Here is a 23,799-nt window from a genome sequence, read left to right on the forward strand (position 1 = left end):
GAGAGCCTTCTTCGAGGCCTCACACAGATCTATGGATGAGGGAACCCACCCAGGGGCCCCTGAGGCCTTCTGCTAGAGCTGGCTTAGCTGGGACAAGAGAACCCTGCTCTTCTTTTAGCTTGAGAAGTCAAGGGATATAGATCGTATATTTTTAAATGCAACCAGAGATCGCGTCCTAAAGAGAAAAAGAAGTCAACATGGGTAAGTGAAATTCTTCCTACCTACAGTTTGAAAACCGTGACCCAAGTGACAGTTGCACTTCCAAGTGAGGCCTCTCTGTTATTTCGACTGCTTAGTGGCTCAGTGACAAAGAAGCCACCTGCCAACGTAGGAGATGTGGGTTAAATCCCTGAGTCAGGAAGATTCCCTGGAGAAGGAAATGGCACCCCACTCCAGGATTCCTGCCTGGGAAATCCCATGGACAGAAGAGCCTGGCGGGCTACAGTTCATGGGTTAGAAAAGAGTCAGACACAACTTAGTGACCAGACGACAACAACAATCCTTTTCTAGATGTTTTAGATTGCTTGAAGTAATTCAAACAACAGTAAGATCTCAGATTCCCATGAAAGGAGAAAGCACAGAAAGTTGCCAAGTAAGAAAACCTTATATAAGTTCTTGACAAGATGATTTCGGAGGCTGGTTGCTGATTTTCACTACACACACACACACACACACACACACACAGAGCACTGCTCTGAGACGCAGTATTATCAGCTGTGGAGAGTGTACTCCTTAGGGTCAGTCCACCTGGGTCGCAATCCTTGCTTCTCCTCCCAGCTGTGAGACCTTGGGCAAGTTAATTAACCTCTCTGTGCCCATGCCCTCCCCACTGGAGACAATGGTGCCTACCTCATGGGGTTATTAGGGGGATTAGATGGATTAATACAAGTAAAGCACTTAAAACAGTATCTGGCACATCACCAGGAGAGTCTCTCACCTTAATCCACTACCAACAGCGGCTTTCCAAGCACTGTGAGTTTCTGGGACTGGCACGCATTATTGGCAAGCTTGCCAATCTCTTTCATCTCAGGTATACATTCTGAAGGAGTCAAGTATCATTTTAGGTCAATTTTTTGAAAAGCTGTCCTACAAGAATGATTTGCAGTCTGGTCATGGGTGGGGCTGAAGGTTTAGAGGGTCCCAGAAAGACCGGTTCTTCCCAATTGGTAAAGAATCCACCTGACAGTGCAGGAGATGCAAGAGACGCGGGTTCAATCCCTGGGCCGGGAAGATCCCCTGGAGGAGGAAACGGCAACCCACCCCAGTATTCTTGCCTGGGAAATCCCATGGACCGGAAAGCATGGTGGGCTACAATCCATGGGGTTGCAAAGAGGCAGACGTGACCAAGCACACACAGAAACAGAGGGGGCTTCAAACAGAACCTCCTTCAGCACTGGGGAAGCGAAGCAGGCGGAAGATTCCAACCTTTGCATCCACGGTGCATTGCCAAGTAGAAAGACCCACAGGGGTTACCTGCAAGTCTTTTATTACTTTGAGCCCAACTAACCACACAGAAATCGGTTTGCTCTGCAGATTGGCTAAAGAACCACCAAACACCAAAGGGAAAGTGAAAATCCCATGGCTCAGGCTGCCTTTTGTCAAGTGAGCCTGCATTTTTTCATCTGATGTGTCATCCGAGAGATGCCTCCCACTCCTGTTCAATCTATTATGTACATAAGACAAATCACAAGATGTAACCTGTCACAAATGCTGGAATTAAACCTGCCAATACACACGTCACCAGTAATTGCCTCGGCAGATAGCTTCCGTTCCACATTCTCCCACAGACGCTCCAGCTCTGTAGTATTTCCAAGGCACAGCCTGAACACTGCTCAGAGCTCGATGCAACAGGAAACCTTGAGGATGGGTTGCGGGAGCCCAGGGAACAGATGAGGTTCATGCAGACCTACTGTATTGCAAAGCCGCTGGTCTTGGAACCTAGAGGTCGCCTCCCAGTGGTACTGAAATGTGCTGTATAAATCAGGTCCTTTTGGGGGCCCGCTTTCCCATCTAAAATAAATGGGCTTCAGCCTAAATATTCATCCACCACATTTGAAGTTTTACTACTTAAGTTACCTTTAACAGTCTAGTAACTGCCTCTTTCAAGTTCTTTGGAGAATGACAAATTCAAGGAGATGGATAAGACATCGTAAAAGCATGTCATTTGCAGTGCCCTGAATTCTACAACGAACCCTTTATTTGACATCCACCTTTCCACTTTCAGTTGACAAAAGCAGTTTACTGTCTGGCTCTCAGGCAACATTAACCAAACAAAGATCGAATGAGGGTTTTTACATACACAAGGCTATGCATGGCCACAGGTCAGTGACCCAAAGTAGGGCAGTCTCCTTGCTGAGAGAGCAGATAGAAATAATCCTGTGTCCGGCCAGTTGTTATTTCCCAGTGGCTTCATACTCGCATCCTCTCAGAAGATCTCAGAGCTGTACATTAATTGTAATAATCAGAAAGTTTAGGGATGTCCCTGGTGGTCCAGTGGCTAAGTCTCCATGTTCCCAATGCAAGGGGCCCAGGTTGAACCCCTGGTTAGGGAACTAGATCGCTTAGACCACAACTAAAGATCTTGCATGCTGCAATTAAAATACCTCACACGTTGCAAGATTCCACTCAGGACTTCCCTTATGTTCCAGCGGCTACTACTCAATGCTCCCAAAGCTGGGGACCTGAGTTTGATTCCCAATGAGAGAATTAGATCCCACATGTTACAACTAAGACCCAGCAGAGCCAAATAAACAAAACAGTAATAATCAGTAGGATAAAACAGGAATTCAAACACCCCAACAATTGTCAGAAGATCCCAATAACCTTTCAACATATGCAGAGCTCCAAAGCATTAGTTGAAGAATGTCCATGAAGTAAGACATATTATTAGAACAAATCCTTTCTTGGACAAGAAGAAATTCAGAAATTCAGCTACTACATTGGTCTATCGCACTAACTCAATCATACTTTTTAAAAAGTTAAGATACTTACTGACATCAGTGGCCATCTTTTCAGTGCCGAAGAAACAAAGGTCAGGTTTTCTTGGATCCTCAATGAAGGAAAAAGTTAAAAACAGACATTCAAGCAAAGCAAAGGACAAAGAGGTAAAGGTTGACTTTGCTCAGGCTTTGAATTTGAGCCACTGCTCCCTGAAATGAACTCCTTCGAGGCCAGAAAATGGTCCATCCTCACACTGGTATTGAGGACTGCAAGGAGAGAGTGCCTTTAAGATGACTCAGATAAGAAAAAACAGACCAGCCAAAGTTTAATTCAATTTTATTTTCCACTTTTAGTATTTTTCAAATTATACAACATGCAGTCTGCCAGAGTATCCATAGACCTTCATTTTAGAACCTAGAAGATAACCAAAATTGTCCATGGGCCAGGGGAGGGTTACTTCCAGCTCTTTTGTTACATGTACTATATTACAGCATCATAACTCGATACAAACTGCCATTCTCCCCCTCACACCACCAAAACAAATTCATCCACAAGTTGTTGTTTTTTTTTTTAATGAAAGCTACTGTACAAATACATAAAGCCCAGAGAACACACATCTGCAGTACACACAACATACTTTACAAACTAGACACGGATAATTCTACAGAATTGCCCTATTCCCCTTACATCCACACACAGTGAAAAGGATTTAAACTGATGAACAGATTTGTAAATATGTAAGCAGACGTCACAGAATGGTGCTTCCCTCAGCTGTTACCTTGACCTTATTCAAGATTTTCTAAAAAGTCTAAACTGTTACTGTTCAGTGAAGACATTTTAGACTATGACGGTTCCTGTAGCTCGCTGAAGGTATGCAGCGTGAGACAACTTAGAAGTGAAATCTACCCCAGTCCCCTACCTCCTACCCCCTGCCAACAAACAACTTCCCTACTGGGTCATAAAGGCAGAGTCTAAATGTCTTCTGCCCGGCTTAAAAAATACACTTCAAAAGGAGACTGTTGAGAATTTTTATTTGCTTTCAGTTATTCCTCCAGGAAAAAAGAAGTGATAATCTCCCCATGAGTCTTGGGGATGGCTTAGTCTGGCCTTTGGACAGGAAAATCACTTCCCCCTGTGAAAGTAGGGCTTCAGAAACTCTCTAGATGGATGCTACATTCTAGACGGTCCTTTTTACTTCATTTATCCCAATATTTCTAAAAATTCTAATTTTCTTAATCATATAATACTACTTCCTTTAAAGTCTTAATCCACACTTATTGTTTTCCCCACTACCTGCCATTCCACAAGGCAAATTGTACAGCATTGTAAGAGATGATGCATTTATACAGAATTCTCCAGTAACTGACAAAAACCGACTTGGCATTAATATATTTTGTCTCCAACCATAAATGTTGATATCCCAAACAGCATTCCTCTAATTCAACAATCCACCATCCTGCAGGGAGAGATTATCTGTAGAAATCATCTGGTTATTCCCTTTTAGCATCAAAGAGTAAACTTTCAAGAAGTGGCTTGAAATATAAAATTATTCATAGAGGAGAAACACACACACACATACATACATACACACTCTAGCAAAAAGCAGCGTACAACCAAAAAACATCATCACAGGCTCAGCCTTTCACAAACGTAGTTTTCACATCTGGAGTACAAATGTAAAGAATGGTAGTCTAGGAAACTGAAAATTGCATAAATATGGCTTTTAACAAAAGTGACTCTCTAAAGTGTATGGTCCTGATATTACCTTATTAAGCAAAGGAACATTTAGGGATTCATTTGACTACGCTGCATAATCCATTCCAATGATCTGCCTTATAGTCACAGTGTAGGAAAGTTAGCTTAGCGGTCCTGTAAAGACTAAAGCTAGGTGAACTGACTGGCTGATCAGCAACTAGCAGAATCATCTTCAAGAGACATCAAAGCCAACTTTCTCTGTGAATAAAAGTGAACTGAACTTCGTGAATCCCTAACAGAGGTCAAGAAATATGGAACTACAAGTGAACGTTTCTTTTAGAAACATGAACAGGTCAAAGACCCCTTTAGAATTAGAAAGGGGGTGCCCAGGGAAAAATGACTTTGTAAAGAATCTAAAATAATCTATTACCAAGAAAATCCAAAAGGAAGAATTCCTCACCTTTGTTCAATTTCCAAACACAGAGTTACACAGTTGCATAAGACAGCATAACCACAACAGTGGTTATGACAATTTATTAACTGGCAATCCTCTTAAGGACCAATTTTAGCTTCTAAAATCAGAGGCAACCATATTAACAGCAAGGTTATAATCTATGGCATATGTTATTTATTATCTGATAAGGTTTGTCAAACCTGCTCTACAAGGATCTTTCTGTCAGATGGCAAATAGCACTGAGCACTATCAACAATGTTAAAAAAAAATCAAACACAAGAAGCTTTAAAAATGTAAATGAATGCAAACGTGTCATTCTTATGAAATAAATACTTCAGTGGAATTCATCCTCTTCTCTTGCCTTACTACCTGCCCCTCAAAACAAAACACACATAAAGTGCAACATTTAACAAATAAATTAAGTCAGAGCAGCTTTGCTTGGTTAGGGAAATTTTACACAAGAGTTTGGAAATCAATTCGGCACTAAGCTTTTTATACACACGCATGCGCACACACATACACGCACGAACTATCTCCCACCCACCAGCAATGAGAAAGCGCCATGTCTCTCCTGGCATAATTTCATTCCAATGGTGAAAACAGCAGGGCTAGAACCAGCTCACTCATCCCAGGTCAGCCAAGCATAGGATGAGTTCTTTCAACAAGATGGGTTTGGTCATCGTTGACTTAACCCTCAGATTTACCCAAACAAGTAGCAGCACGTGAGACTAACTGAATTGAATCCTTGTCAGTTTCCCTGGAAACTTTACTACTTGGACATCGATCATTTTAATATGCACAACTAGAAATAAAAGTTGAATCAGCTTTAGAGTCATGTATTTGAATGCAACAACAGCTGAACTGAAAAATCCACCCACACTGATTTCTTCTAATTCTGCCTAAGAGAAACCTATCTATTTGCCGCCAAAGAGAGAACTCACCTAAACAGTCAGTAAGGATGGATTAATACAACAACTTATTCATAGGCACAAAAATATGTCACTTTCCCTCTAGGGCTTCCTTTTCAACTGCTGCAACGATCCTGGATTTCATCAGCAGTATCCTCACCAAGCTTACGATGGTTCCCTAGAGAAGAGGCCATCCCGGAAGCGAGCTCCTTGTTCAGGGAGGAGGAAGTGAGGAGGGAGGCAGCCCCATTTCCACTCATCCAACTTTGCAATATTTTCAACACGTCTGAAGGAATGATGTTTTACCTGGGCTGGCTGAGACTAGTCACTGCAGGTTCAGTCACAAGCAGCTCAGAGGTGAATGCTACGACTTTTCGCATTTACATAGATGTGTCTGAATGAACCCTGTCTACATTGCTACTGTCAGATTGTTTTTCTGCCTTGAACAAATATGCTTTGCATTTTAAAGGGTGCCATACCAAAAGGTGTATTTTACAGATCCAAAGATGTGACCAGGGTATTCAAAATGCATCTTTGGGGTGACTTGTTTTGGAAAAGTGTTCAGAATGAAAAATTTAAACGCTATAGCAGCATTTTTGTGTCCCCTAAAAATATAAAGTAATGTGTTTATTTTACAGGAAACCAGACAGTTGTGGTAGTGGAGCGGGTGTCCCCACCACCACGGCACTTGGTTGTTCCCCCTCAGGGAGTGGTGTTTGCTGGGACGTGGCTGCCGAGAAACGAGTCTCTAAGAACCACCCAGGGACCACCCAGTGCCCCAGGCCCAAGGCCAGAGCAACGGGTCCCAGGAGTAAGTGGGTCTTCTGTCAGCGTTCCCTTCAGATTTCTTGAGAAAAGTCCAAGCACGCATCTGTACACAGAAACTCTATACAGCTCAAATATCTGAAACTGGTGTACTGCAGATGGCTGGGGTAAGCAAGTGTAAAAGAAAATGGAAAGTGTAGGAGGGAGAAAAATAACGGAACTGGTGATTAATGTGGTCCTTGACATGCTACGTGGAGAGTCATATCTGTTGAAAGAGAATCAAAGAGAGAAAGAACATAGGAGTTAGAGAACACAATAGAAATTCACTCTTTAGGGGGAAAAAAAGCTTTAATTTTAGATATTTAGACCAGAGCTGTCCTAACAGAAATACCATGTGACCCACACATTTAACTTTATCAGTAAATGTTCAGGTGGCCACATAAGTAATTATTAGAGATTGAGATGTTTTACATTAAAACGTTACTACTGAGATAGTTCAGTCTTTTTTGCCAGTGTTTGTCAACTGGTGGGTTTTTGCACTTTCCGTACATCTTGGTGTGGACTTGGCCACAAGTCAAGGGCTCAGAAGTCATCTGTGTGGTGAGCAGTGAGCCTACGGACAGCACAGCCTCCTACTTCATGATTTTGCTCCAAGTATTTAGCCCTGACAATAGTTTCTTCCCTAAGACTCAGATGCTAAAGAATCTGCCTGTAGTATGGAAGACCCAGGTTCAATCCCTAGGTCAGGAAGCTCTTCTGGAGAAGGGAATGGGCTACCCATTCCAGTATTCTTGCCCGGAGAATTTCATGGACAGAGGAGCCTGGTGGGCTATAGTCTACGGGGTCACAAAGAGTTGGACATGATTGAGCGACTAACACTTTCACTTTTCACAGTGTCTTCCAAAAGTCAGTGCCTATTGAAATGACAGATATCTGGAGAAACAGAATTCATTTTCTCATTTTTGGGGGAACTCAAACACCAGTTCTCACTTGCCAGCACTTGAAGACGTCCAGGCAGGTCAGACACAACCCCTCAAACCAAGCTCTCTCAAGGCAGAGACTCCCAGTCCTGAAAGGCACTCTTTTGCCTCCCCAGGGTGATGAAGTTACATAGTAGGCCTTCTCTGATGTCACTCCATGTCCCAACAGATGTTCATCTGATCACTGTCGAGTCTCCAGGATGAAATGTGACCAGTTCTGACTCAGAGGCCAGCCCTTCGTCAGCCTTTGGACCAACTCCAAGGAACTCTACTTTCAGCAAGAAACAGAAAGGCTCAGCCTCCTCACACCAGCTGGAAGCTGTGGTCTGTCTCGGGTCCTGCCTGTGGGTTTTGTGCAGAGATCATGCTGTTTGTGGGGTGGGGAGTGGGTGACAGGAGAGCCTGGTACAGCCTCATCCTTAAAGAATACACGGGTAGTGCCAGGCACAGGAAATGTGACAGACACTGAGAAAAACCCAGCTGCTCTTCTGATTCTAAAAACTTCATGTAGATATATAATGGAATGCTACTTGGCCATCAACAAGAATGAAGCTTTGCCATTTACAACAACATGGATGATAGACTGGGGGAGCATTATGCTAAGTCAAGTAAGTCGGACAGAAAGACACACATTGTATGCTGTCACTTATACGTGGAGCCTAAAAACATACGCTAGTGAATACAACAGAAAAGAGACACACTCACAGATACAGAGAACAAATTAGTGATCATCAGTGGAGGGAGGGAAGGGGCAGGGGCAAGACAGAAGTAGGGGATTAAGAGGTACAAATCACCATGCAAAAAATAAGTAAGCTACAAGGATATATTGCAAAGCACAGGAAATAATAGCCACTATTTTATAACAACAGTAAATGGAGTATAATCTATAAAAAATTTAAATCACTATGTTGAACACCTGAAACTAATATAAGATCATAAAGCAATTATACCTGAAAAAAAAAAAAAGAGGGTACTTCGAGTGGACACACATCTGTTTTTGCCCCGAGGAGCCTTACATTCAAACTTGGTGCTCAACTGTGATAAATATCTCAGCTTCCTACTACAACGCTCTCTCCCTAATTTTTTTGTCTTCACTGTCCTGATTTGTGTGTTATAATATTGTAAGCAACCTCACATATTTTGTATAAATAAGTAGGATATAAATTACAAGGAAATAGGAAAAAATTCAGAGTGTGGAAAAGGGATTTTAAAAGTAGATAAGAGCAAAGTAGGTGGTGGGGGAAAGGGAACAAAGAATAAAAATTGAGTAGAAAAAAAAAGAACACATTCCTTTTTAGAATATTACCTCTTCCCCACTCAAAAAATAAATAGTCAGGGAGATCATACGATAACTACCATTTCTTGCTCCCAATAGTGCAACTGCTCACAATTACAAAGCTGCTAAATTAAAAACATAAAGCTATCTTATATTCCCGTCATTTTTAGAAGTCAGATAGAGGGAGAGAGATCTGTTTTTGGAAAGAGCATCTTTACCAGAGGAGACTCTCTGGTGAGACTGTGTGCTTATTATTAGCACCAGAAATGAAAAACCTAAAAGCATAGTCATAGTCATCATTTAAATCTATTTTGAGCTGAAAACCAATAGGCTCAAGAATGCTTTCTAAATAGTCCCTTTGAAATGCCCGTTTCACTTTCCTTACAGGTTCATTTTTCCAAGTGATCTCAGAATCATTCATGGGCCACCCTGAGGTGGCTGTCCTGCGAGCCTGCAGGAGGGACTGAGCACATACTTTACATGTAGGATTACGGCTTAACGTGATGACTGCAGCCTACCCGTGTTGACAGAGCCGAGCGTTAGACACACAAACTCTACGGGGCGGCCTCAATAACTTCAGCGGACCATGAAGCGACACAATTTCCATAGAAGGCCTTTCATTCAAATCCTCCAACTCCCCTCAATGTACAAGCTGCTGCACGTTTTGGCTAACAGTCTGGAAGAAACGGGGGGCCGCAAAGGAGGCCCAATCTGCTTAGTTTAACCGCCTCTAGGAGGGCAAGAGGAAACTGAGATTGTGAGGGGTTCTGAAAGGAAACACAGCAATTCTACCCAGAAAACAACTTTTATTACTTAGAGGTCCACCTTTTTCATCCGGAGTTAAAGACCTTCATGGGCATGTATGCCAAAGTAGTCTTTTCCCCAGGTCCAAGGATGGACCTGGATACTTCCATCCATCCCCTAACTATCTGGATGTTCACCTCCTCTGACAAACTCCAGGGAGAAGACAGATATAACATATAGAGGCCAGTGGGTTAGCCCCCAAAAAACCATTTCTGAGTGTCCTGAACAGAGACTGGCCATCCAGCTTGGTGAATCTTGAGAACCCAGCACTGTTGACCCTTCTTAGATGGTTCGGAGGAGCCACTCACTCACCTAAAAGCATACTGGACCAAGCATCCTGCTACTGGACTGTCCGTAGGCCTCTGCACAACTGGAGATAGTAACTCAGAGTGGCAATGTGTGACCAGATTGAGCAAGAACTAAAACTGCCTTCCTTTAGAAGAGATGGGGAAGGTTGAAGAAGGAAACTAATTATATATGGGTTTTGCAAGAAGCAGTTAGAGACTCCCCCCGACCAACGTTGGCTTTTGCAATTGCTTGCAATGGATTTATGCTTAATCCAAATAATACATAATTTTATCTTTCCTTTTGCCTTTCTACAATTCAGTCCCCACACTGTAAAAATTACCAGTTGTATCGGACATACCACTGCTGAACAGAACCAAATTTGTCCCACGGGGGCACTCGTGCAACCTGCTGTTGAGAGCGGGTTTTTCTTGCTCTGAATTCGTAACTCTGAGAAGCGTACCACTGAGGAGAGTCAAGTCCAGTGACTGTGCTGGAGATGAAGGAAGGAATTCTTTCCCTTGGTTCCTCCATGATCCCTCCCTCGGAAGGCACAATGCTAGTTTCAAAGTCCCATGTTACACCAGTGCTGTCCTACAGTCACTTCTTTCCTTTCTCCCCCAGGTCCTGCTGCCCCTACTCCTTTTACGCCTGTCCCCACGGCCATAACATTCATGGTCTCACTTGTCAGGGTCTCATTTTTTCCAGATATTCTATTGACTTTTCACTCTGCTTTCACATGATCTCATTTAATTCCCAGCACAAGCCCGTGATAAAGGCACTCTGGTCATAACTTCATACCATGGATCTTTTAGCTGTTAAACGGACAGGAACCCTGTCTGGAGGGACAAGGCTGGATTTGCTTCATATACTTCAACTGAAGCAACCCAACGGCAGCAGACAGAAGGCCTGCCGAGCTATGAGAGACCAGCTGTTGTCTTTTAAGCTTAGTAAGAGATCTGCAAAAAACTGTAAAAAAAAAAAAAAAGTGCCATTCTAAGTTTTTTGTTTTGAAAAGTTATTACTTTTCATTAAAAATGGCATTTGTTAATAAAAGTACCATTTTAAATCTTTCCATTTTTAATATACTATCAATCAGCAGATCCAACTCAGAAATATTAATATAAAAGCTCTTTGAGTTCACCAAGCTTTTTAGGAATGTCAAAGGTCCTAAGGTCAGGAACCTTGAGAACTTCTGCAGAGCAGATCAGAGCTCTCAGACCAGGATGCCCTACTAACAAGTTGTCAAGATCTTGACGGGTCACTCTGCCTCTCTGCAGGATGTCGAATGAAGCTGGACGCAGGATTCACTGAGGACTACCACACCACTGTAATCAACTATGACAAGTGCGAGTGCTAGTCACTAGGTCATATCCAATTCTTTGCAACCCCATAGATTGTATCCCGTCAGGTTCCTCTGTCTGTGGGATTCTCCAGGCAAGAATACTGGAGTAGGTAGCTATTCTCTTCTCCAGAGGATATTCTGGGACCAGGGATCGAACCCAGGTCTCTTGCATTGTAATCAGATACTTTTTTCATCTGAGCCACCAGGGAAGCAACTATATACTCCAAAATAAAATAAAAACTAAATTAAAAAATAAATAAAACACTTAGAAACTTTTATAAAAAGAAGAAAGAAAAACAATTAACAAATAAACTCACAATAAAATCCTGAAGTAGTAAAACCAGAAAGAGGTAGCACTACCCTGCAACCACTGTCAGTGATCCAGGGAATGTCACATAAATCAGAGACCCAGGGGTCAGGACAGACTCCTGAGCTCTTCAATGGCTTTCTCTAGTTACATTCACCTGGCTGACCCTGCTATAAACTGCAGAAGTGCTTTGCCAGAGCTGTTTTCTTTATGCCTCAAAACATGAAATCACAGGGGTTAATAAAAACAAGTGTCCTCAAATGCACTTCAAGAGCCCAGTTTGTGCCTTCTGGCTCTACTACCACGATTTTGCCTAATATTTTATCAAAGTGTATCAAAACTTTATTAAACAGGATATAATTTCTAGGCCTGATATAGTTTTTAATATGAGTACAGTTCAGTTCAGTCGCTCAGTCGTGTCCGACTCTTTGCCACCCTATGAATCACAGCACGCCAGGCCTCCCTGTCCATCACCAACTCCCAGAGTTCACACAGACTCATGTCCATCGAGTCACTGATGCCATCCAGCCATCTCATCCTTTGTCATCCCCTTCTCCTCCTGCCCAGAATCCCTCGCAGTATCAGAGTCTTTTTCCAATGACTCAACTCTTCGCATGAGGTGGCCAAAATATTGGAGCTTCAGCTTTAGCATCAGTCCTTCCAATGAACACCCTGGACTGATCTCCTCTAGGATGGACTGGTTGGACCTCCTCATAGTCCAAGGGACTCTCAAGAGTCTTCTCCAACGCCATAGTTCAAAAGCATCAATTCTTCAGCGCTCAGCTTTCTTCACAGTCCAACTCTCACATCCATACATGACCACTGGAAAAACCAAAGCCTTGACTAGATGGACCTTTGTTGGCAAAGTAATGTCTCTGCTTTTCAATATGCTATCTAGGTTGGCCATAACTTTCCTTCCAAGGAGAAAGCGTCTTTTAATTTCATGGCTGCAGTCACCATCTGCAGTGATTTTGAAGCCCCCCAAAATAAATTCTGACACTGTTTACACTGTTTCCCCATCTGTTTCCCATGAACTGATGGGACCAGACGCTATGATCTTCATTTTCTGAATGTTGAGCTTTAAGCCAACTTTTTCATTCTTCTCTTTCACTTTCATCAAGAGGCTTTTTAGTTCCTCTTCATTTTCTGCCATAAGGGTGGTGTCATCTGCATATCTGAAGTTATTGATATTTCTCCTGGCAATCTTGATTCCAGCTTGTGCTTCTTCCAGCCCAGCATTTCTCATGATGTACCCTGCATATAAGTTAAATAAGCAGGGTGACAATATACAGCCTTGACATACTCCTTTTCCTATTTGGAACGTCTGTTGTTCCATGTTCAGTTCTAACTGTTGCTTCCTGATCTGCATATAGAGGCATGTCAGGTGGTCTGGTATTCCCATCTCTTTCAGAATTTTCCACAAGTTATTGTGATCTACACAGTCAAAGGCTTTGGCATAGTCAATAAAGCAGAAATAGATGTTTGTCTGGAACTCTCTTGCTTTTTCCATGATCCAGTAGATGTTGGCAATTTGATCTCTGGTTCCTCTGCGTTTTCTAAAACCAGCTTGAACATCTGGAAGTTCATAGTTCACATATTGCTGAAGCCTGGCTTGGAGAATTTTGAGCATTACTTTACTAGCATGTGAGATGAGTGCAGTTGTGCGGTAGTTTGAGCATTCTTTGGCATTGTCTTTCTTTGGCACTGGGATGAAAACTGACCTTTTCCAGTCCTGTGGCCACTGCTGAATTTTCCAAATTTGCTGGCATGTTGAGTGCAGCACTTTCACAGCATCATAGTGACGGAGAGTGCCAGGCTGCAACGGCACAGGAGCAGCCTAGAGGAGCTACCCTACGTCCGAGGTCAGGGGCAGTGGCTGAGAGGAGCTACCACACGCCTGAGGTCAGGGGCGGGGGCTGAGAGGAGCAACCCCACATCCAAGGTGCGGTGGCCACGCTGGCACAGGAGGGCCGAGAGGAGCTACTCTACGTTCAAGGTCAGGAGGGGCGGCAGTGAGGAGATACCCCTCGTCCAAGGTAAGGAGCAGCGGCTGTGCTTTGCTGGAGCAGCGTGAAGAGATACCCCACGTCCAACGTAAGAGAAACCCAAGTAAGACGGTAGGTGTTGCAAAAGGGCATCAGAGGGCAGACACACTGAAACCATAATCACAGAAAACTAGCCAATCTGATCACACGGACCACAGCCTTATCTAACTCAGTGAAACTAAGCGATGCCGTGAGGGGGCCACCCAAGACGGTGGGTCATGGTGGAGAGGTCTGACAGAATGTGGTCCCCTGGAGAAGGGAATGGCAAACCACTTCAGTATCCTGCCTTGAGAACCCCATGAACAGCATGCAATATGTGTACAGTCGCCAAAATAACAGTGTTCAGCTACATCAACACTGAAAGGCATCCGAGGTCTTTGGCTCATTCCCACTATATTTTCGACTGTATGCTTTCCTTGTCGAGAAACTCTGAAGCATTAACATGTGCATACTCTAGATTATCTAGCTGCCCACCTTGTAACCAACTTAGGCCCCACACCCCCTTTATGCCAAAACCAAGTTGGTGCTTCTTGTCACAGCTTTTATCCTCTTTAGGTAAAATCCAGACAATGGGAAGATGAGGCATTCCAGCCATGAAAAGACAGAATGACCTGAAAGCAATGGGTGATCCTGCAGTGATTTTTAACAGGAAAAGAAGGTGAAAGAATCGTCATGTCTTGACACGCGTGATGAACCCCACTGAATGCAATACATACTACAGCCACATTGCATGTTGCTCTTTATTTTCAGCAAAAGACTATCATTGTTAAGTTAGTAAAGCTTAGTAAAGGTTGGTGATTTGGATTTTCGACTCTTTAAATCTACTTTGTAAATCTTTTTCAACTTGATAGTTGTAGAACATCTACCAGTTTAAGGAGTGAACACTTCTTAAAATTTGCACTATAATAAATAATAAATAAAATAAAAACTATAATAAAATAATTTGAATTAACTATATGAATCTATGAGAATTTTATTTCCTTAAAAGTACTCTATTTACTACTCAAATTTGAGAAATAAGAGAGGAAAACCAAAAGACGATGGATTCTGCCTCAAAAAGCCTTTCAGAAAACGACCGAACTTTCAGTAATGCCCCACGTGCGCCATCTGGTGGACATACTGGAACCAGTGCCCACTGCACAGCAAAGGAAGCAATCCCAGCTCCAGCGCCCTCGATACCAGGCAGCTGGACAATTATTGAAATGGTGTCTACCTTAATTAAATGCAGGGCCTCGAATAAGCACTCAGCACTACCCAAGCGGCCTATTTCACACCTCTCTTCAGCCTGCAACCCTGTGTTTCTCAGCAGATAACTTGCCTTACTTGCACAGGAAAACAAGCACTAAGATGAGCTCCGTTTTCACCTCCCTGCGTGTCCCATTTACCAGAACTTTCTATTCTGCCTTGGATACAGCGTTGCCTTCGTTTACGTTCAGATCAAAGCACCTCACCGGAAGCCAATACTCTCTACTGTAATTCTCCCGGCTCCAAAGTTATCAATTTCCCTTCTTAGTTGGACTATTACCATCAGCGTATAAATAAGCTGTAATAGCTTCCATCTTAAAAAAGAAAAGCAGGGATTTCCTGGTCCAGTGGTTAAGACTCCACACGTTCATTTCTGGGGGCACACAGGTTCGATGCCTGGTCAGGGAGCTAAGATCCCACATGCTGTGGAGTTCGGCCAAAAATAATTTTAAAAATGCAAACCCCATCTTAATCTCACATCCCTCCATTTCTCTGCTGCTTCAAACAAAACTCCAAGCGGCAAGCAGGTACTGACTTTATTTCCCCACCTCCACACTCTGCTCCATGCTGCCCCCTTGTGCTAAAGCTGAGGTTTCTGCCCTCAGGCCTCCAACAACCATCAGTCTCTGTGGTCATCTCCCTGGAGCTCTGAGCAGCCTTCAGCGCAGCTGACCACCTTCCCTTAGGAGCCAGGGCTTCACTCCCTGAACCTAACATTTTCCTCCTCAGGCCCCTTCATCGCTGCTACCTCCTTTCTCTGCCCTTTCCGTTGGCCAGTCCCCAGATCTGGTCAAACCCTCCTCACTCTCTGCCTCTGTCCACCCTTTCTCCAGGTGACCTCCTGGACATGTGGTCTTAAACACAATCCACAGGCCATAACTCTCTATGACCTCAGCCCTGACCTCTCGCCTGAGCTTGCAGGTTTCTGCCTACTCAGCATACCTGCCTGATGGTGAGCTAGGCTGAGCTGTCTAAGAGGAATCTCATGATCCACCAAGCTCTCTTTTCCATAAAACCTGCATTGCTCAATTTTCCAAATCACTGCTAAAAGGTACCAATATTTACCTGGTTGCTAGGGCCCAGGAACCACCTTTGATTCCCATCTACCCCTCCTCCTCACCCTTCCACCCTCAGCTCTCCAACACAGGCCAGCTCTGACCACTTGCTACTGCCACCTAGCTCAGGGCTACTCCCCCTGCCACCCCCCAAGCGGACATCCACAACAGTACCCCCCGGGGAGTCCCCTGCACTTCCTCTCACCCCATCCCTATCCTCTTCACAAAGTCCAGCTCTCGCAGACCTTTCCTAGTCATGAACCCGTCCCATCACTCCCAGGCCCAAAGGCCCCAGTGAACCCAAGGCTTAGCTTACACTCTAAACTGCTCACCTCAATCTCAATTTATCTGGTTCCATCTCCCTCCCCAAATTATGATACTCTCCTCTGTTCTCTGTGCTCCAGCCTTATCGGCCTTCCTGTGGTTCCTCAAACGTGCTGCAATCTGGACCCACCTTCCAGCAAGTGTCTGTGCACACATCACCATGGGGCTGGCATTTCTCATCATTTAGTTCTCAGCTCAAAGGTCACCCCCATTTCTAAATAAGTCTCCCTAATCTCTATTTCATTAAGCTGTTCTCATTTTCTTTAGAACACTGACCACTATTTGCAGTCACCTTCTTTATCTGCTATCTCTCCCTGACAAGTATGTCAGCACACAAGAACAGAGTCTTTGTCTCTCTACTGTTAAACCAAGTACGGAGCAAGTATAAAATGCCTGATCCCATTTGGCAGATAAAGAAATTGAGGTTAAAAGAAATCAAGCAACTTGCCGACTGTCACAAAAGAACAGAGCCAAGGCCAGGGCTGGAACCCACACGTGGCCAGTTCCATACCCCGTGTCCTCAGTCTGCCGCACCATGCTGCCCCCGTCCGGCTTTGGAGCTTGAAAGAGATGGTCCCCATCCCGCTGAGGCAGCCCTGGCCCCCAGATTTTAATATGAGATCAAAGCTGGCACTGTCCTGGGTTTTTTTTTATTTCCACACGCTGGCCTCTTCAGTGGCTCTGAAACTTTGAGCATAAACCCAGAGATGCATTGTGACTATATTCTCTGCATCCTGAAATGAAGCGGAAAGAAATCCCAAAGGGACCCAGATGCTGCCTGAGTATGAAGGTGCCATTCTGGCTCCAACAGGAGGGCTGGGAAGATCGGCAGCTGAGACCATTGCTACAGGACAGACACACTTCAGAACAAGCATCCAAAGAGCAGAAAGTGTCAGTCATTCAGTCATGTCCAACTCTCTGCAACTCCACAGACTGTAGCCCAACAGATTCATCTGTCCATGGGATTCTCCAGGCAAGAATACTGGAGTGGGTAGCCATTCCCTTCTCCAGGGGATCTTCCTAACCTTCGGATAGATTCCACATCTCTTGCATTGCCGGCGGATTCTCTACCTGCAATGCCACCAGGAAAACCCAAAAAAGATCATCTCAAAAAGGTTTTGATCCACCTAATAAATGAATTCCATATTTCTATTTTTTAAGCCATGCTGTGAGGCTTGTGGGATCTCAGTTCCCCGACCAAGGACTAAATCCAGGCCCTCAGCAGAGAGTGAGCAGAGTCCTACCCACTGGATCGCCAGGGAATTTCCTCCAATTATTTTTTTAAATAAGCTTATTTTTAATCAGCATTTCCTCAGCTCCAATTATAATTCCTTGCTCCATTGGTTATCATCCTTTTTTTTCCAACTCACTAATCAATGCTCAATTATTTTCATAAAAATAGTCAATGTTGTTGTTGTTTATAATATTAGGATAAATACACTCTAGTATATTTTAAACCCCTTATATCTGGTCATAGCACCAAACAGGGTACTCAGACATTAGCCTTCTCCACTTAGCAGTTATAATCTATTGCTACAGAGACTAAAAACTGTTTTGCAACAACTATGAGAATTAGAAGATAACATAAACCAGCATTCACTGACCACCCACCTTGTGCCAAGCTTGCACTGCTCACCTCTCCCACAGCTGCCATTTTGTTGAGCACTTGCTATGTGCCAAGCTGCTCAGAAGCATGACCTCATTTAGCCCTCAAATCACTGCAGTGCCCAGGGAAAGGACTCTCCCCATCTCACAGAAGAGAAGACTGACTCTGAGATTAAGAACGTGAAAGGCCTGACACCTGACCCAGGTCTCTGTCCAAAGTCAAGCCCCTTAACCCCTCCGCCACCCTGACACTTGCATGGGGTCTGTTTGGTGACGCTGTGAGAACAGTCAGCCATGGAGTCATAGGAACAGGTAATAAGGTGGGTGGAGAAGGTTCCAATTTCAGATAAAATCATCAAAACCACTCTGAGCACTTTGAGTTAGAAACAAAAGAAACGAATCACCATGCTGGGTGAGGGTGCGTCTACACTTTGAAGGTCTTGAAAGTCTCAGGACTTTGAGACTTTCAGGCTGGGGTGATGGCGGGCCGCCGTATGGCTGTACGTATCTTACATTAAAGTGGGGCTCACGGGCCTTTCTGGGAGTGCCCGAGGAGGGGGGCCTTCCACTGAGCAGTCTCTGAAGCTGGAATCCCTGGGCTGGTGTACTCCTTAGGAGCTTGCTGGAGCCAAGCACACACGTGAACACGGCGCTTCCACCAAGTGGGTAACAGAGATTGCATCTTGCACAGAGCTGCTGCAGAGTGTGTTCAATAAGCAGAGTGCTGGGGGCACTGTGCTGGCGGCTCCATGGTTAAGACCCCACATTCCCAATTCAGGGGGCCAGGGATTGATCTCTGGTCAGAGAACTAAGATCCCACACACCACAATTAAGACCCAGCACAGCCAAACAAAATTTTAATAAAAGAACAACCAGAGTGCTGGCTGCCTATCCAACATCCATCTCATCGTTCCAGGCAAGAGAACACTACTCTTATCTGGGGCAGTGATGGGCCCAGCCAAAGACCACCTTCTCCAGCCTCCCCTGAAGCAGCTGTGATCACGTGTGTCTCAGTTGTGTCAGAGGGGTGCAGGCATTGGAGCGGGATGGCACCTCTGAAAGGGCAACTTAAAGGAAGCTGACTCAACAGCACGAGCTGCTTCTGCCTCTCCCCAGCTGCTCTCTCTGCTTGCTCAGCACAGCATACAGGCTAAATGTCCATCCACAGAGGAACGGATAAAGAAGATATGGTACGCACATACAGTGGAATATTACTCAGCCATAAAAAGGGACGAAACTTGGCCATTTATAGAGACATGGATCGGCCTGGAGTCTGTCGTGCAGAGCAAAGTAAGTCAGAAAGAGAAAAACAAATATCATACATTAACATGGAGCACAGGTACTACCGTGAGGACTGCAGAAGTCATTTAGGTGACCCTGAGGAAGGGAGGCACCTGCCGAGGACAGGGAGCCGAAGTTTGTCACTGTACGGTTCCCCCAGCCATTGACAGACCACCCTCAAATGTCCTTCATGAGACAGAGAAATAAACATGCATCCCATATAAGCCACTTTCAGATACTTTAGGCTACCAGGTCTCAAAGGCTTCCCAGGTGGTGTGAGTGGGAATGAACCCTCCTGCCAATGCAGGGGACACAAGAGACAAGGGTTTGATCCCTGGGTCGGGAAGATCCCCTGGAGGAGGAAACGGCAACCCACTCCAGTATTCTTGCCTGGAGAATCCCATGGACAGAGGAGCCTGGCCGGCTATAGTCCATGGGGTTGCAAGGAGTCGGACACGACTGAAGTGACAGCATCCAGGCAGCAAAGTCACCTGGGGTACTTGGTGAAAACACGACAGTCCAAACCCTATGCTACTTCAAGGAGCCTGTGTCTCTGGGTGCTAGGTGCTGCTGACACTCACCAAAGGTCGAGAAGCCCTGTTAGGCTTTCTGTACTAAGTTGCCCAATTTGCGCTTACAGCTCCCTTCAAGTGTCAACCCTAACACCCATAAGATGCAGTCAAAACCAATTTTTTAACGTCCAGTCTTACTTTGTTGTTTAGCCACTGAGTCATGTGCGACTCTGCAACCCAGGGAGTGTAGCCTGCCAGGCTCCTCTGCCCCGGGATTTTCCAGGCAAGAACACTGGAGTGGGTTGCCTTCACTTCTGATTAAAAGCAGAGATCACATCTGAATAGGGTGACCCATCACTAAGATAATTTCCCATCCACCCTTCCAGGATACAGCAGAAGATGGGGTCACCCTGCCTGCCATGGGCATGGTGTGTCCTGCTCCTTGACATGCTCCTGGGGCAGGGGATGCGAAAGCTTCCTCTTTGGAAGTTTTGTCTGAGCCTTAACAGTACTGTCGTAGCCTGTGAGTGGGGGCTCCAGCCCTTCATCTTCACTTGCCTTGAAGTGAGAGTGAAAGTCACTTGGTCCAACTCTGCTATTCTATAGAATTTTCCAGGTCAGAATACTGGAGTGGGTAGCCTTTCCCTTCTCCAGGGGATCTTCCCAACCCAGGGATGGAACCAGGGCCTCCTGCATTTCAGGTGGATTCTGTACCAACTGAGCTATCAGGGAAGGCTAGATACGGACCCACTCTTTCTTGACTTGCCCTGATCACTGCAGTTTTGTCGCCAAGCTCATCCATTTTGCAAGCTTTCCTAGTGAGGGCTCAGACTCCACGGTCAGCATTAGGAGCCACCTCCTCCCATCTATAGGTTACTGGCATGAAGTCAGTTTCTCTAAACAGAGTTTTCCGGCCACCAAGCTGTCTCTCTGCCCTGCCCAACCAGTAAACTCTTTCCCTCAAGCACAAGAGGACAGGCTTGTACTGCCCCCTCTTTTCTCAAGCACACCACTTTTTCCTTTGTGCTGACATGGTACAGCAAAGTCAGGCATGTGGACTGTGGGAAGAGCAGTTTTCAGACCAGCATCTCAAAGAAAAAAAGTGGTCCAGACTTAGCTAGATGAAAATTTGCACAATTCTTTAAAACCCTATTTGTTGAGTTCAGATAGTAATTATAAACATGTGACTTTCAATTATCTGGCTCTTTCTTAGGTTCAGTTCCTGAGACTTAGAGCAACCACCCATGTCTACCTGCTCTGGGCAAAAGCACCTGACAAACAGGTAATGCCATTGAGGATGCCAGCTACAGAGGGGAGTCCCACAGACAAAAGGAGACTGGCATGACTCATTCACCACGCCCTTGGCACCCCCAGAGGGTCCCAGCATCAGGTGGCCTGAGCTGGAAGACCCAAAGGCTCTAGACTGAGTTGGGGGTAAACGCAGGCCCCCAATAACCTGAAGCCCCAGGGCGTGTGCTGGGTGGAGCTTAGCTGTCTACACACATGGAGCCGAGCTCCTGGAAGACGCGAGGAGAGCCCCTGGTGTTGCCCTGGACAGAAGCCACCCGACACCAGGGACTCACTTCATATTTATTTCTGGTGGTGAGTGGAGTTTGAAGAGCTGCCTCCTCCCCCTCGGATGGCGTGGACCGCCGTTGGAGATGATGCAGGGTAGTGTCCAGGGCGGATAGGCTTGGCTGTGTCCAACCGACAGAAAAGAGAGAAGAGACATTCAGAAGGGGCTTACACAGCTGCATCCAGATACCTCCTGGTCACATGCAAAAACCAAGAGGCACAATCTTCTCATCAACGTTGCAATTCTTATCGGTCACCAGACTTTTCTGAAGACAGGAAGTTTGCCCTTCTATTAGCACACTTAGCTAACCCAAGCCACCCAATTATCAGGGGACAAAGAGACCTTATTTATCAATTACTTCAATTCTGATTAATGAAAATTAGAGACAATAGACTTTCAGTTTCATCTGAGGCAGATCTGTAGGTCCCGATGAGTTCCAACAGCATCTCCCTATAACTGGATGCAGAATTCTGTCTATGATGCATTTTTAGGGGAAGAGGTCCACAGGTTTCAGGAGATTTTCCAAGGGTATAAAAATCCAATAAATGCAGTGAAGCACTAATCTATGATCTTAAAACTAGAAACAAGGAATTGCTGGTTTCCCAAACATCTGCAGAGCAGTATCTGATAAGAAATATTATTACATGTTATTGGAGATATTTCCATCTAAGAAGAAGAAAAAAATGCTCTCTAGAGACATCCCTAAATCTCTTTTCCTCCTATGGCTCTATCCCAGGAACTATGACTCAACAGCTATACTCTCAGTCTTTGCAGGTAGAACATCCAAATCCAGGCATGGAAGGGGCTAGATGTCCAACCCCCCATGCACTCACTGATGCCAGGCCTGGCTCTCTCCAGGGTATTTCCAGACCTGTACTTGCAAGAGACTCTCCCTGAGGCTTCTAGCTACATGCAGCTCCTTCATGGTTCTGCCAGGTGCAAACCACGAGGGGCCTGCAGGCTTTGCTGAGCAACCTATAATCTGGTATCTCTGGGAGAGTGTACCTCTGTTTACAGCCAAACCCCTCTGCCGGCAGCCAGGGCTGGCTGGCTTCTTTGTTCAGCTCGGTAATTTTGAAGATCACCATGTCCTCTGGAATCTCAAGGAAGCGCGTGTCTGGCGATCCCATCTTCCCAGGATGGACGCCGGGTACTGGGAGGCCCCGGCTGGCCTGCACAGGGCATCTGGCCCATGGAGCCCTCGCCTTATATCAACGGCCCGGGTACAGGCGCACGTACCGATCTGGGCCGAGTGAGCTCTCCTGGCCATGTTCTTGGCCCGCACGGCCTCCTTGATGCGGTCCACCTCCTGCTGGTAGCGCTTGCGGTCCCGCATGGCGTTCTCCTTGGCCTCCTTCAGCGCGCTCTCCAGCGCCTTCACGCGCTCGGCCGTGGCGCGCAGGCGCTTCTCCAGCTTGGGCAGCTCACAGCGCAGGTCTGCATTGTCTCGGACCAGCTGCAGGGAAGGGAGAGCTGGAGAGTTAGCGGAAGGGGAGGCAGGAGCAGCAGACCCCGCGCTGGGGGGCTGAGAAGACCACAGAGGAGCAGTTAGAACCGCCACCCCCTGCCAGGCTGTTCTGGAAAGTGCATAAGACCATAAACTCTGGGAGCACCCAAGGGGAATAAAAACCCCACACCCCGAGACTCAGATTTGCCAAACACAGTATTCACAGTTTGGAGAAAGTGGAGAGGGGAGTAGGCTAGAATTAGAAGCCATTTCCAACTGTGGGAAACATTCAGGCTTGGGTGGGATTTGCTTCTTCTTTTGTTTGAGGGGGGAGGGGGAACTTGCGGGAGAAAATTGACTACTCCGACGCTGGCATGTGAAAGCTAAGAAACGCGAGGCCCGCTCGGACATGCTCTCGAAAGGCGTTCATGTTCTTGAGCTCTCTGAAGGCCTCCTTCAGAGAGGACACGTTGTCCACAGCAGCACAAGGTTTGGAGTGTAGCCAGGGTCTAAGTAACCCAGGAATACTGCTCATTCTTTATGATCCAAGACTCTCAATTCAGAAGGAACAGACTCACCCGAGGTTAAGGATGGGCCAAAAGCCAGTTCTGTTATTTCCTGGTCATCTGACCAGGTATGAGTCATTCAACCACTATTAAGTCCACATACTACATAAAAGGACCATTGTGGGAATGCAAGTAGGTCAGGAAATATTTGAAAATCAGGAGTGCTATATGGATTGAACTATTGCTAGGCCCACACCTGTTTTCTTTACCCCTATCTCCCCACCTAGTCCCAGCCCCAGTGCCCGGTACAGAGTAGGTTTTTAATAAATAATTAACGAATAAATAAAATAATTAACGAATCTCAGGACTCAATTTCAAGTCCCCAGCAGTTTCCGCTTTTCTGTTTGTCTTCAACAGTTTGCTTGAATGACTTCAACCACGTTG

General features: G+C 45.4%; 1 protein-coding gene across 1 annotated transcript in view; it reads right to left on the bottom strand.

The window, feature by feature from the left end:
• Positions 1 to 3,259: 3,259 nt before the first annotated feature.
• Positions 3,260 to 23,799, bottom strand: part of KIF5C (kinesin family member 5C) — a 164,277-nt gene continuing 143,737 nt past the window's right edge. The window contains exons 24-26 of the mRNA XM_012137979.4: positions 22,642 to 22,858; positions 21,410 to 21,523; positions 3,260 to 7,027 (exon numbers count right to left, since the gene is read on the bottom strand). Of these exons, the coding sequence (XP_011993369.2) occupies positions 21,417 to 21,523; positions 22,642 to 22,858 (324 nt within the window). The 3' untranslated portion in view covers positions 3,260 to 7,027; positions 21,410 to 21,416. The remainder of the gene's footprint in view (positions 7,028 to 21,409; positions 21,524 to 22,641; positions 22,859 to 23,799) is intronic.

Source organism: Ovis aries, chromosome 2 (assembly GCF_016772045.2).
Source record: "Ovis aries strain OAR_USU_Benz2616 breed Rambouillet chromosome 2, ARS-UI_Ramb_v3.0, whole genome shotgun sequence".
Taxonomy (NCBI): domain Eukaryota; kingdom Metazoa; phylum Chordata; class Mammalia; order Artiodactyla; family Bovidae; genus Ovis; species Ovis aries.